At 46.3% G+C, this 15,246-nt stretch overlaps 1 protein-coding gene across 1 annotated transcript in view; it reads left to right on the top strand.

Moving 5' to 3' along the window:
• Nucleotides 1-15,246, top strand: part of CERK (ceramide kinase) — a 58,689-nt gene that overhangs the window by 23,802 nt on the left and 19,641 nt on the right. Inside the window, exons 2-6 of the mRNA XM_044679283.1 lie at nt 1,479-1,592; nt 2,353-2,478; nt 7,925-8,050; nt 11,325-11,388; nt 12,122-12,267. Coding sequence (XP_044535218.1) covers nt 1,479-1,592; nt 2,353-2,478; nt 7,925-8,050; nt 11,325-11,388; nt 12,122-12,267 — 576 coding nt within the window. The remainder of the gene's footprint in view (nt 1-1,478; nt 1,593-2,352; nt 2,479-7,924; nt 8,051-11,324; nt 11,389-12,121; nt 12,268-15,246) is intronic.

The following is a 15,246-nucleotide window of genomic DNA, read 5'->3' as shown; positions in this document are numbered from 1 at the left end:
GCTGAGGCAGGTAAGTAGGGATGATCTGGGCAGGGCTAACACGAGGAGGGTCAAAGGTGTAGGGAGAGGGATTTTCCCTTGTCACGGTGGCTCGGGTCAGGGGAGTAACCAGGGTCCTCTGGCTCTCAGAGCAGAAGAAACAGGGAGGGCACCGGCCATCGGGCAGGCTGGGCTGGGTGACTTCTCTCGGTCCCTTTTTGCCAAAGCTGTTGTTGGGGATCAGGAGGGAGAGGTCTGTGGTGAAGGCTGCCCTCCTCCCGGGCAGGCCTCCTGTGCTCTTTCTGGGTACCACAGTGCCAAGGAGCTCAGTGGTCACCAACCTCTTGGGGATGTTGTAGGAAGTTTTGCTGTTTGACTTTCATTTCTGTGGTTTTCAGATGTTTAGGGAACTCTGAGTAGAATTCAAAACAGGGAGGGGTTTAGTTATAAAGGTTGCAGTGGGAATGGGAAGATGTGGTTGGCTTGGCAAATGAATGGGTTGGAGGTAGGCACATGTGGAAGAAAGCCAGGTCAGAGGTGATTTAAAGGTTTTGTATCTGGTAGAAGATCTCTTCTAACACTAAAGCATGGCAGTTTCTGTAAAGCGAAAATCTAACTGAGTTGCCCCAGTTAGGAATTTAAAACCCCCACCTGGCTCTTTCCTGCCATTCCACTTCCCACCAGTACTCCTTAATCTCCCAGCACTGGAAAAGGTCCTGCTATCTTCCTTTCCTACCGCTTGTCTTTGTACCTTTTCCTGGGTATTTCCACTCAGGTAGGAATATGCCTATATCGAAGAAGAGAGTTGAAATGGTAGTAGTAGTAGTAATAAGAAATTGCCCTCAGGACCTGTAGCTCTGGGAAGTTCTCAGATGGCCCCTTCTTCTTCAGAGGCTTCTCCAAAAGTACATCTTTTTCTTTATGCCCTTTGAACCCAGAGCTTTTGAGATAGATTTTTTTTTAAAAGGCCAATAATTGTTTTTGGTTTGAGTTCTGATTTCCAAGTAACTAATGTATGTGCTAACTTTGAGACCAGAATCTGCCTGTGTGTGGGAAACTTTCTCACTGAAAATGTAGGATGGGGGCAGCTGGGTAGCTCAGTGGATTGAGAGTCAGGCCTAGAGATGGGAAGTCCTAGTTTCAAATCTGGCCTCAGACACTTCCCAGCTGTGTGACCCTGGGCAAGTCACTTGATCCCCATTGCCTACCCTTACCACTCTTCTGCCTTGGAGCCAATACACAGAAGTTAAGGGTTTAAAATAAAAATTTAAAAAAAAATGTAGGATGAAGTGTGTGCTCATCTGTGCCCAGCCAGGCGATTTTATTTCTCCTCTAATAAGAGGGCCATCATATTATTTAGCTTTATGAAGATTAAAATGTGGTGTATGTTTTTGATATTTTATGAATAAAAAGCAGAACATTGGATGTATCTCCTTTGAATATGCTCATTAACTTCTCTTCTAATGTTAACTTTTCTTACTCTTTTTCTGTTTTTACAGGGGCCTATTCAGTTCCTGTTTCTGAGATTATCACTGTAGAAGAAACAGAAATTGATAAGAAGGACCATAAAAGTGGAAAATGGCAAAAAATGGCCAAGCCTTATGCTTTTACAGGTAATGTACAGCAGTGGTCTGGGCTCCTAGGATGTTGGAGTCACTCCTGCTTCTCTCGGATGTGTCCAAATGAAGTGGGGTGGGCCCAGGACAGACTTGCTTAGTTTCCTGTGGGTTATTTTTTAAAAGCCTTCCCTTCCATCTTAGAATCGATATTAAGTATTGGTTCCAAGCAGAAGAACAGTAAGGGCGAGGCAACTGGGGGTTAAGTGACTTGCCCAGGACCACACAGCTAGGAAGTATTTCTGGCCACATTTCTATGTTAGTCTTCCTGACTCCAGGCCCTACACTCTTACCATGCTTTTTTTAAAAAATTCTTTCCTTTTCTTATAATCAATACTAAGTATTGGTTCCAAGGTAGATGAGTGGTAAGGGCAAGACAATTTGGGTTAAGTGACTTGGCCAGGGTCGCACAGCTAAGAAGGAACCTAGATGATCTTCTTTGGGGTTATTATTTATTTATTTAAATCTTTGCCTTCTGTCTCAGAATCAATACTATGTTCTAAAGCAGAAGAGTGGTAAGGGTTAGGCAATGGGGATTAAGTGACTTGCCCAGGGTCACACAACTGGGAAATGTCTGAGGCCAGATTTCAAACTAGGACCTCCACCTCTAGGCCTGGCTCTCCATCCACTGAGCCACCCAGCTGCCCCCTTTTGAGTTATTTTTACTAAAACATTCCAGGCCAAATTCTTGCCCACCTCTCTTTCTTTTGCATAATTTCACCCTCCCTGGGACTGATGCATGTATTTCTTTTTGCAGTGTACTATGTCAAGAGAGCGCAGAAAACCTGCCGCTGGCGCTGTGGCCACGTGACCTTTTGGTGCACGGACGAGGTGCTGTGTAACCAGTGGATCCAGACACTCCGAGACTTGATTAAGAGTCTGAGTAAGTTTGCCCTTCGGGGAATCCTTCTTTGGGATGCTGTCCCACCCCTACCCCGATCCATCCTTAGCTAGAGGCTGGGGGGAGGGGGGATGTGATGTCAGCCTTGCTGCTTTAAGTCACTGTGGAGGAATCCGTCATGAAGGGCGCCTGGGTCCCTTTCTGTTCTGTTCTTGGGGTCTGTGCGGCTTTCAGGGGTGTTGCCGCAGCTGTCATTTTTAGAACAGATGCCCTCTCCAGGCCATCAGGTGATCTCGAGATTCTTTTCCAATTATGTGCACAGTTTAATGAGGAAAATGAATGAGGTTGGGACTTGTTTAGACACGCTGACATCTTGGTTCAGCAGAGTGTACGCACTTCACAGTCTTATCCCACTTGGACATCTTTCTTGCCCATCGTGCCTTAATCAAGAAGGCCCCTTTGGCAAAATGGGGACACTAATGCATTGCTAGTGGAGTTGTGACTTGATCCAACCACTTTGGAAGGCAGTTTGGAATTATGCACAAAGGGCTTTAAATGCCTGCCTGCCCTTTGGTGCAGTAATACCACTACTAGGTTTGTGCCCCAAAGAGATAAAAAAGTTTATACAAAAATATTCATAAATGTGCTCTCTGTGGTGGCAAAAAACTGGAAAATGAGGGGATGTCCCTCGATTGGGGAATGGCTGAACAAATTGTGGTGTCTGATGGTGATGGAATAACAATAGTTTTTGCAGTAAGGAATGATGAAAAGGATGATTTCTATATGAACTGATGTGGAGTGAAATAAGCAGAACCAGAACATTGTACACAGAGACTGAAACATTAGGGAACAATCGAGTATAATAGACTTTGCTACTAATAGTGGAGTAACAATCCAGGACCATCTCGAGAGACTTAGGAGGAAGGATGCTATCCATAGCGAAGGAAAGAACTGTGGGAGTAGAAATGCAGAAGTAAAACATATGACGTATCACTTACTCATTAGGGTATATGATTTGGAGTTTTGGTTTTAAAAGATTACTCTTATTACAAAATTGAATAATATGGAAATAAGTTTTGAGTGATAACATGTATAATCTGTTGGAATTGCTCATCAGCTCTGGGAGTGGGGAGGTCAAAAGGGGAGGGAGACCACATGAATCATGTAACCTTGGAAAAATACTTTTAAAAGCCTCTTTGGGTTGACTTTTTCTCTTCCTACTGAATCTCAGCCTCAAGGAGATTATAGTCAAATATTTATTAATGAAGTTGTTTGGGATGTTCTATTGAGAAAACTTGGTTTTTCCCACCTAATTCTCTCTTTACCTGTTCCCAAGTTTGTCCCATTTCCCTACTCTACTCTTTGACCATAATCATTTAACATTTACTCGTGACCTTCTGGAGAGAGTGAAGGGCTTCATTCTGTGTTTACTGATGTGAGGAGACACATGGAGATGCTTACATCTCATTTTCATAAGCTGCCTTTAATAGCATTTCTTGAAGACCCAGATCTGTCTGTTTAGGACGCTATGGAAGACTTCATGGACTTTCTTTGAGAAATATTTTTTTTAAATAAACAACTTACTTGGGGAGTTGATCAACTTAGATAAGACTTATTTCTTTCCCTTAGGGAAATTGCTGTCTAGTATAAGTTGCTGTAATACATATAATTAATATTAGATAAGTGCATTAGAGTAACAAGACAGATTATTAAATAAGGTCTCAAGGAGAAGGTTAATACGCTGAGAATTGAGGGGGACACTCTGATCTTCCTAGAGGAGGTAGTATTTGAGCTGAGTTTTAAAGAATAAATAGGAATTGGGGGCAGCTGGGTAGCTCAGTGGAATGAGAGTCAGGCCTAGAGACGGGAGGTCCTGGGTTCAAATCTGGTCTCAGACACTTCCCAGCTGTGTGACCCTGGGCAAGTCACTTGACCCCCATGGCCCACCCTTACCACTCTTCCACCAAGGAGCCAATACACAGAAGTTAAGGATTTAAAAAAAAGAAGAAGAAATAGGAATTTATAAGGTGAAGTCTGGAGGGAAGGGCATTCCAGGCATAGGGAACAATAAGAGTAAATGCATGGAGTTGGGAGAGTTTTAGAGTATGTTCAGGAAATTGATGACGGTTTGATAAGGTTTTAAAATATATATGGAGATGAAGTTGTAAGAAACAATATTAGTAAATGAGGGTAGCTCCAGATTGTGGAGGGCTTGCAGTGCCAGGCAGAGGACTTACTCTTTAGGCGGCAGGGAGCCATCGATGATGACCAGGCCTGTGCATGACGGAAGAGGAATTTAACAGTGGTGGATAGGATGGATTGGATAGTAATTAATTAATTAACAAGTGAATAAGCATTTATTAAATAGCCAACATATGCACAGCACTTTTACTCCTGGCACTTTGCTAAGCCCTGGGGATAGACACAGAAGAAGGCCAAAACCCAGGCCCTGGGCCTGAGGAGCTCCCAATCTTAATGGAGGAGACAACATTCAAACAAATATGTATAAACAAACTGGGATGGGATCAGTTGGAGGTCATCATAGAGGGACGGCCCTAGCATCAAGGGGGATAGGAAAGGTATTGCAGAAGGTGGACTTTTGATTAGGATTCCAGAATGGGAGACAATCAGGGAAAAGACTTTGAGTTGGAAGATGGCATGGCGTGTGTGAAGAATAGTCAAGAGGCCAGTGTTGCGGGTCACAGAGTACCTGGAAGGGATCAGGTGTAAGAAGACAGGAGGGGTAGGGTGGTTATGTCATAAAACCTTCACACAGAGGTTTTTAGATTTAAACTTAGATTTAGTCACTGGAGGGGGGACCATTGGAGAAGAGATGGCAGGAGTAGTGATGCATCCAGTCCTGGACTATAAAAAAAAGCCTAATTTGACAACTGAATGGTGGTTGGACTGGAATGGATCAAGATTTGAGCCAGAGAAACCAACCAGTAGAAGCTATTTGCAATAGTCTAGATATGAGATAGTGAGGGCCTATGCCAGAGTGTAACAGGGTCAGGGGAGGGAAGGGCATGTATTCAAGAGATGATGCAGAGGTGAAGTCGATGACCTTGGCACCATATTGGATCTGGAGGGTGAGAGAGAGTAAGGAGTCCAAAATGACTCCTAGGGGGTGAGCCTGAAGGCCTGGGAGAATGGGAGTGCCCTTAACGGTAATAGGAAAGGGAGGAGTGAAGAGAGTTTAGGAGAATCTAAGAGAATGTGTTTTGGTTATGTTGAGTTTAAGAGGCCTACAGGATATTCAAGATGTCCAAGAGGCAGTTGGCGATGGGACTGTGGTTCAGGAAACAGACTAGGGATAGAGATAAAGATCCATGATTCATCTGCATAGAGATGGTCATTAAATCCAGGAGAACTGATGAGATACCCAAGTGAAGCGGTCTAGAGAGAGAAGAGAAGAAGATGCAGGGCAGAGCCCTAAGGAATACCCACAGTTAGAAGGCATGATTTGGAGGAATATCCAGCAAAGGAGACAGAGAAGGAGTGGTCAGAGAGGGAGGTGGAAAACCAGGAGAGATGGTGTCCTGAAAACCTTGAGAGAAGAGAGAGTCCAGGACTGCAGAGAGGTTGAAGGGAATGAAGATGGAGAAAAGGCCCCTGGATTTGGCAAGAGACATCATAGGCACCTGTGATAGCAAAGATGAGGATTATTGTTAGGACACCAGTCATTTCAGTAAACCATTATTAAGCACCTACTTTGATGAAATGCAGAGACAAAAAAGAAACAGGCCTTTCCCTCCAAGAACATACATTTTATTAAGGGAGATTCAAAACACAAAAGGAGAGAGAATTAATAACTAGAGGTGGGAAAGGTTTCATGAGGGGCAGCAAGGTGGCTCATTGGATAGAGAACCAGACCAGGAGATGGGAGGTCCTGGGTTCAAATGTGGCCTTAGACACTTCTTAGCTATGTTACTCTCAACCCCAGTTGCCTAGCTTTTACTGCTCTTCTGCCTGGGAGCCAATACTTAGTATCAGTTCTTAAAAAAAAGAAAGAAAGAAAAAGCAAGAACAGCTTCATGAAAGAGTTTGCAACTGAATTGAACTTTGAAAAGAAAAGAATTCTGGAAAGTGAGGCTGGGTCTGTGGTCCCCTCTAGACAGGCCTGCCCTGGCCTAGCTCTGTTTGAGGCCTGGGCCCACTCCTGTTCCACAGTAGGCAGACAGGTAACAAGTCACGGATTACTCTGTGCTAAGCACTGGGCATATAAATACAGAGGAAAAGAAAGTCTCTTCCCTCAAGGAGGTAGAAAGGGTGAGGGGCAGCTATAGTGTGCGGCCATAGTGCCAAAGGCTGGAGGGGTCAGAGACACAGCTGAGAGGAGTCACGGCCAACCTAGACGCCGTCCCTTGGGATGACTCGGCAGATGGGAGTGATGGGATGTCCCAGGCTGAGAAAGCCCCAGACACTGAGAGGTCTCTGGAGGGCATTCACCAGTGGGAGGATGAGAGCAGTTCTGCCCTGGTCATTTGCCTATGGATTGAATTAGTGATCCTAGGCTAGAAATCCACTGTGATTTCTCCTTGGATTTCCCAATCCCATTTGGACTCTGCTCTTCTTAGGTCTTTTATTGGAGTGTCTTGGGTGGGGGGGGGGAGGCTAAACTAGACTCCTTCTTCCCACTCCACCATCTTGGCTCATCTTCCCCAATAAAAAATATTTGTTTTTATCTTTATTATTTTTTATTAATTTACTTATTTAGAATATTTTTCCGTGGTTACATGATTTATGATCTTTCCCACCCCTCTTCCGTCCCCGCTCCCTGAGCTGACGAGCATTTCCACTAGGTTATACATGTATCATAAAACAAAACATTTAGACAATGGCTATGAGGTCCTTTGGGGGAAGATGAGGACCTTGGAGAAGCAACAGTTGGGAGCATGAAAATGGGCTTCATTGGAAGGGACTTGTATAGACACTTGAGGAAGGAAGTGAGAAATTCTAAAGGCAGAGGTGAGGAGTGAAGGCAGTCTAGGCAGGAGGCCCGTCAAAGCAAAGGCATAGAGGAGGCACCTGTGTAAAGGCCAGCCTCAGCCTTTTGAAGCCAGTGGTTGACTATGGATACATGCTTGAGGGACATCCGTTGAGTAGCTCTGGGGAGGACAGACAAGGGCAGTTCCCGGAGCCCCTCTCCAGATCGCCATCCTGTTCTGCCTTGGTTTGTACACCTTATCAGAGCACTCATTTCTTCCAACCCAGCGATATTCCATTATATTCAGGTCACAATCAATAGAGCCTGAGACACTTTTGAAAAATGCCGTTGGTTCCATTCCTCGGATCAGATTTTGACCCAGAAAGGTGGCTGGTCGTCATGCCTCTTTAGCAGGAGGGAACTCCCATGAAGGAGATGTGACAAAGATAAGCACCGTCCCAGTTCCGAAACCATGGTCATGTTTGTTTTTGAGTGCCTCTCTTATCTGCATTTGCCTCGTGGTTGGCCTGCTCTGATTGAGATCTCCTTTTCTTCCTGTAGCCTGTAGACCAAAACACTTACTTGTTTATATTAATCCCTTTGGAGGAAAAAGACAAGCCAAACGAGTCTATGAACAGAAAATCGTCCCACTGTTTAATCTAGCATCTATCACCACGGAAGTCATTGGTAAGGCTGATCCCTTTTTCTTTTAATGAGTTCAGCAAAGCACATTGTCAGTGTAAATGTTTGTTTATAGATGACCTTTTGGTGTGTCAGGGTGCCCTGGGGCCATTAGAGCCCTCGAGTCAAGGAACCCTGACTCGGGATCTTCCCTGAGCCCCCGATTCCCGGGTGACTCCCTGGGCATGTTCTTTGGTAGAATAAGGCCTTCTCCAAGGGCTGTTCTAAGATACAAATGAGAGAATTCTTAGGAGGCATTTGGCAGCCCCACAGTGTGCTAGAGAAATGTAGGCTCTGTGTGCCCGGGCACTCCACTAAGCACTGGAAAGACTAAGAATAGAATAGAAGTTTAATTGCTTGCCATTCTATGACTACAAACAAGGTGAAAGGCTCTGGGCCTGTGGATGAAGGGATATAAAAGCTGGAGGGACCCTCAGAGGCAATCTTGGCTCAGGTTGTACTGGCTCAAGAGACAGCCCCCCAGCAGCAGCACCACCCCAGCACCCCCTGGAAGGGAAAAAGTGAGCACTCACCCTCTAATGAAGGACTTCTGGGGATGGGCAGCGTCTGGCTCCCACAACAGCCTCTGCCACTTTCCCCCTCTGTCATCTTCTTTCCTGTGAGGCCAAGCCAAAGAATGCATCCCCGTCCCTTGGGGCAGCCCTTCCATCCCTGGAAGTCCATATGGAGCTCACATGAGGCCCCCCCCACCCTGAAGTTTCAGAGTTCTTTCAGCTCACCAGCTGTGCCTCAGCTCCTGGGCTTTGCCTTCCCCTTTATCTTATTACTTGGAAAAAGCTCCATGTTGTCTGGGTCCATAGAACTGATCACAGGAGCTTCAGTTTGGCTTGGCTGGAGCTGAATATGGCGCAGCAGCTATTCCTTCGTTCCTTCTGGACACTGTGCTGAGAATAGCATTGGCCTTTATGGCCACGTATTGTCCTGCTGAGGGTGCCCTGGGCTTTCCTGGGTCCTCTGGTCTAGCCCCCCCCCCCCAATACTTGTGGAGTGGATGTTTTTAGCTTGACTTTCACCCTTCAATCTTCTCTCTAGTTAGCCTTTTGGAGAGCTTTTCAGATCTCACCTCCATTATTAAAGCGTTAGCTCTCCATTCCATCCAGTCACTGTTTATGGAGGGCCTAGTATGAGCGAGGCAGCATCGTGGGTGCTGGAGACAGTCAGACGCCTCCTGCTAGGGGATAGACCAGTGCGAGCTCCCTGGAAGAGGAGAGCCCAGTATAGGAGGGCCTGAGCCGAAGGGCCGAGGGCAGGGAACAGCAAGCACAGCAGTTAGCCCGGAAGGCAGAGCACCCAAAGGGGAGGAGGGTGGCATGAAGTTGGAGGCACACCATAAAGGGACTTTAATGCTCCCCAGTGTCCGTATCATCTGCAGATTGGATGAGCCTTCCAGCTGTCCATTCACATCCAGGCCACTGACCCAAAGGTGGAACAGCTCAAGGGGAAGAACAGCTCACTAGACTTCGTTCTGAGTGCACAACGTCCAGGCAGTCCATTAGTTCCAAGGCCATCTCATCCTGTGGCCACCCAGCCCACACTTGTCTGTCTCCTCCAAGCAGAATGTGAAACCTGGCCAGTGTTCTGCTGAAATAGAGATCCGACGGCATTCCCTTGGTCCAACATGTCCAAAACAGAAACACTAATTTCTTTAGAGGAGGAAGCGCATAGAGGAAAAGGCTGGAATGACTTGAGCAAAATCACTGCCTTTGTTCTAGGCGGCCATTGGGAAGCCCCAGCCTTTGGAATAACCAGCTCTTAGTGCTTCCCACCACATGAACCCTTTCCCTCAGTGCATCGGCAGTCCCAGCACTTGGGTCTTTACTCTAGCTGTGTTGGCCCTCAGCTGCCCACACCTTCTGGCCAGGGTTTGTTTGGTGCCCGTCCTTGCCGTGTGCCAGGAGCTCCCACTAGGTGTTTAGGGTGCCTGGAGACCTCCCCATCAGCGCTCTGTGGCTGCCCAGCGCCCTTTCTGGCCACATGGCCTGATAACAGCTTTTCTCTGGCTTCTCCCTTTCACTTCTTCATCTGTAAGTTTTTGTAGGCTGCTCCCACCCGCCTTGGATGACATCTCATTGGTGACCGAGGTATGCTATCACGAGATAAGCCTTTTATCTTAGAGAGAGTCGTGCCAGTCCACTAAGAGCCTTGTTTAACTTCACAGAGCAACCCCACCTGTACCTTCCTCCTGTTCACTTCTAGGTATTTAAGTTGTCCGTCCATCCGCATGGCCCAGTGTGCACAGTAGGTCTTTCTGTCCTTGATTGGAAATGGAAAGATAGAGGACTGCTGTCCTGCCTCTTTTCAACATCACCTTCTGTGTAATATTGTCAAGAGACAAGCTAGATTGTCTAGTGGATGGAGTGCCAGGCTTGAAGACTGGAGTCCTGGGTTCAAATATGACCGCAAACACTTGCTAGCTATAAGTCACCTAGTCCTTACCACTCTTCTGCCTTGGAACCGATACTTAGTATTGATTCTAAAATGGATTTCTGATTAAGGGTTTAGGAAAAAGTGCTGGATGGGCTATCCCAAGACCTGGGTCTGTCATCCCATCGCTGTGTTAGCTGCTTGACCAGAGGCCTTCTAGAAATCCTCTTTAACTAGGGAGAGCCCAGGCATTGCTCGCTGCTTGGGGCTGCGGAGTCCTGGGTGCTTCCGGGGCTCCCCTGACTGCCACACAGTGCCCGATGCAGCACGTGGGCTTCGTGTCGGGGAAGAGGGCAGCGCTGAAGGGGAGGTTCCTGCCCCTCACACGGCGTCTCTGCCTTCTTCCAGTGCTTCAGCTGTGGTCTTTTTAAGGAGCGGAGGGCACTCTGTGGATTCTGGTTCATTTTAAGTTTTCCTAAGCCAAGTCCTAAAGAATCAACCTTTTTTTTTTTTTTTTTTTAAACCCTTACCTTCCATCTTAGAGTTAATACTGTGTATTGGCTCCAAGGCAGAAGAGAGGTAAGGGTAGGCAATGGGGGTCAAGTGACTTGCCCAGGGTCACACATCTGGGAAGTGTCTGAGGACACATTTGAACCCAGGACCTCCCGTCTCTAGGCCTGGCTCTCAATCCACTGAGCCACCCAGCTGCCCCCAAGAATCAACCTTTCTTACCGTGAATACTGCCAGAGACACCACTTATTTGGCGTTGGAATGTGTAGCCACGTTCTTAAGACTCGTTTTCTTGTTTTTATTTAGATACCATAACATGGCATTTTACGGATGATTATTTCTCATGAGAATTTAAATATAGATATTATGTGCTTGTTCTCCACAGTCACTGAACATGCTAACCATGCCAAGGACAGTCTATTCGAAATTAATATTGAGAAATATGACGGGTAAGTAAGATCATTTTAAAAGTGTATCCAAGAAACATGGCATCACCCATGTGTTTTGCTCGTCTGTTTGACTTTGTGACTCCTTTCTTAAGGCAGCAGTGGAATGGGGGGAACGGCAGGCTTTGAACCTCCCCAGAGCCCTGCTGCCTACTTCAAGTCCTGAGAGTTTCTCCTCTGAAATCCCCATAGCCTTCCTCCATGTTGTAAGTGATGGGGATGGTCTCTTCCCAGATTGGTGTGCTGTCCTCACCCCTTCTTTCTTGCCACGGTATTTGTGGGACACAACTCAGCCCAGGGGCCTGGGTTCGATCCTGCCTCTGCTTCTTAGTCCCAAGGTGGCCCTCAGTTTCTTTAGCTGTTCTGTGAGGCCATTGGCCTAAATGGCCTTAGTGGGGGACTCTTCTGCCTCTAAATATGTGAAAGGGAGCAGTGTGGGCATCCAGCCTCCTCCAGGAGCTCGGCCGGGCAGGGTCAAGGCAGCCTGGCAGCTTCCTAATAGGCAGGAATGTCAGCGACAGGAGAGGGAGGAGGGCCATGTGCATTCTTGGCCCAGGGAGGGGGACAGTTGGGCCAGCCTGGCTGTGAAGTCAGGGCCAGCTGGTGGAATGTCAGTCTCGGGAGTTTGAACAGGACCCAGTCAAAACTCTGCTTGAGGATTATCGGATGTTTTTGAGCCCGTGCTTCCTTCAGGCAGATTGCTTTGAGTTCTTCTTTATTCTCTTCTTTCTTCCAGAATCATCTGTGTTGGTGGAGACGGCATGTTCAGTGAGGTGTTGCATGGCCTTATTGGGAGAACCCAGAGGGATTATGGCATAGATCAGAATGATCCCAAAGCATCATTAGTCCAATGCAATCTAAGAATTGGGATAATCCCTGCAGGTAAGCAAGAAAAGCGTGCAAGAAGGTGTGTTTTAATGTATTTCAGACCATTTCTGAAAGAAATCCAGTCAGGGCCTATTAGTGAAAGCTGAGACAGAGGCTCAAGAAATAACACGGTTGGCCTTTCTTTAAACTTACTTCATGATTTAAACTGATTTTATCACCACCAGCCTATTGATAAATGTCCTTTTGAAAAAAAGCCTGAATCTTAACAAAAGTAACAAGGAGCTCCGGACCTGCAATGATGAAAACGTGTTTGCTGTTTCCTATGTCACACTGAATTTGGGGGTTTGTTTACTCCGTTTATTCCCCATATTTGGATACAGCCTCAGAGCCTTAAGTCAGGAAGATCTGAGTTCCAATACAGCCTCAGACACTTAACTAGCTTTGTAACCCTGAGCAAGTCACTTCACCTAGTTTGTCTCAGTTTCTTCATCTGTCAAATGAGCTGGAGAAGGAAATGGCAAACCACCCCAATATCTGCCCAAAAAAACCCCAAATCGAGGTGTTGAAGAGTCAGACATGGCTGTAAAACAACCAAATGACTACAAATTCCCAATTTATCTGTCTTTTAAATTTGTTCTTGTTGTTGTATTTGTACAATTATACCTTGTTAAACTTCATCTCACTAAGATGTTCCATCCAAGCTGTTATTCAGATACCTGGAGCTTTCCACAAAGTATCCAAATTTTATTTTCACCATTTGGGGAGGGTAGATCTTTATCAAATGTGGTATACTTTTTGGCTTCTTAAAGCATTTGGAAGTTAATTTGACCTTTGTTATTACTTAAAATTCTGAATTAATAATGACATTTTCCTCCATGTTATAAAGATTTCCTCTCCCCCCACTGCCTAATTCTCAGTGCCTATTGTTCATTTGATCATATTTCCTAGGTAGAGAATTTAGTCAGCATCCTGGCGGCCTTCCTTTTGCTCTTGTACCTTAAGGGTACTAATGTGCCTCCCAGGTTTGCATCTGTTGCCATTCATTGTTGATCCATGACCATCTTACCTCCTTTTCCAGTTTTCACTATGAATATTTAACATTAGTTCTTTACATAAGGTGAGCCCCTCACGTCCTTTGGGAGAGGTGCACAGCTGTGTTTGCCCCTACACTTTGTTGCCCCAAACGGTTAGGATCTTTATGCTTGTTCACATTTTAATGTTCACGCATTGGATTATATTCAAGAAAGGTCCCAGGAATGATTATTTTTAAACTGGGAGGATTGCAAATTGTATGTTCCTCATCCTGTGTGTTTAACCTCTTTGGAGTTACATTTTTATCCCTTCCAAAATCACTTATTAAATACTTATAATATGAATTTATGTGTGTATATGAAGGTATCCAACTTGGATCTTGCTACCCTGAGAATTAACTAGAAAATGTGCCAGTATTCAAGGGAAAAGATGCAGCTACCAAACTCAAATAGTTCCACTACTTCAGATCACTGAAACTGACTTTTTATTTTTTTTTTAATAAAGTTTCATATAGATGGTTTTAATAACATTTAACTGAGAAAGTCTTTCTATGTAAGTGGTGAATAAAATAGTGGGTTTTGTTTTTTTAACTTTAAACTAGAAGGATCTGGGAAATGTCTTACTTAGAGGAGTCAGCTTTTGAGTTGGGTCTCCAAAAGCAGGCCTTAGATTTTGTCAGATAGAACTGGGTGTGTGATGAGAACTTATGATGGTTCCTTAGGAGTGAGGGAAGGGGAGAAGTAGGCCTGGAGGGGAGGGTCTCACAAGTAGGCTTCCAGGCCTCGGACCTAGAAGGATGAGGTGCAGCTTGAGGGGCTGGTGGGGTCCCTAAAGGGTCTGGTGCTGAAGGGGGGGGTCTTTGCATTTGAGGAAAGGAAAGAACTTGGAAGGGACCCAATACAAACACTCAAGACTATGAGTCCTGAAATGGCAAGGGAAGGGGTCTTGGTGAAGATTGCCCCAAAGGAATGATGGAACATTAGTGAGTGGTCTGCCGGGCACTGAGGACAGCAGGGAAGAAGAAAAGCAGTCAGTCAAGTCAAGTTGGGAAGCATTTATTAATGTTTCCTGTGTGCTAAGTGCTGGAAACACAAATACAAAGAGGCAGGCCCCGCCCTCAAGGAACTTTGTTCTAATGGGGGAAGGAAGCCTGAAAAAAAACAACCCAGTATAGGAGGGTTGGCCACAGGGTAGAGGGAGGCCTGCTGAGCCTCGAGACAATGGAGACAATGGAAAAATGGTTGGCGGAGGTGCAGAGTAAAGAGCTGTGACCCGGCTGTCAGAGGGATGGGAGGCTACTTCCAGGGGAGGAGTAGGCCCAGGGCCTGGCGCAGTCAGCATCCGGGGCCTAGAGTGGAGGCTTCTCTGAGGAGGGGGAGCAAGTCCTGTGGAGATGAGTTAGCCGGGCAGGCTGGAGAGAGACGTGTGACAGGCATGCCCAGACTTGGAGGAAGAAAGGCTGCTGAGAGATTTTCATTCTATAAGGAAGGATTCCCAAATAAAGAACTTTCCCGGGTGCTCTGATTTGTAGGACTCCTCTGGGAGCTAGCTGGGAGGTACCCCCCCAGGTCCAACGCCTTGGTTGGGTCCTCGTATTAGGGCCAGTTGGGTCACTTGGAGCATAGGCAGACTCTCTTTTGAAAAGAAGCATTTCTAAAATGTTTTCCAAGAGAGCTTATTAACTCATTAGCAGGCCCCCTCCTGGGGAACTCCCTAGCTGGGCCTTGTCCTTGTTGTCCAAACACTCGATACCAGATCCAAGGCCCTTGGGAGACTGCACAGTGCAGAGACTTCAGACAAAGCAGTCAGCTCTGCTTTGCTACAGAGCCAACCCCTCTCTCTCTTTCTTTCTGTCCCTTCCCTCCTCTCTCTCTTCCCCTCTCCCTCTCCCCCCCTCTGTCTCTCCCTCTCTCTCTCTCCCCCTCCTCTCTGTCTCTCTCTCTCTCCCCCTCCTCTCTGTCTCTCTCTCTCTCCCCCTCCTCTCTGTCTCTCTCTCTCTCC

Source organism: Gracilinanus agilis, chromosome 5, assembly GCF_016433145.1.
Source record: "Gracilinanus agilis isolate LMUSP501 chromosome 5, AgileGrace, whole genome shotgun sequence".
Taxonomy (NCBI): Eukaryota; Metazoa; Chordata; class Mammalia; order Didelphimorphia; family Didelphidae; genus Gracilinanus; species Gracilinanus agilis.
The sequence above is the reverse complement of the archived record's forward strand: the minus strand, read 5'-3'. Positions and strand labels throughout refer to the sequence as shown.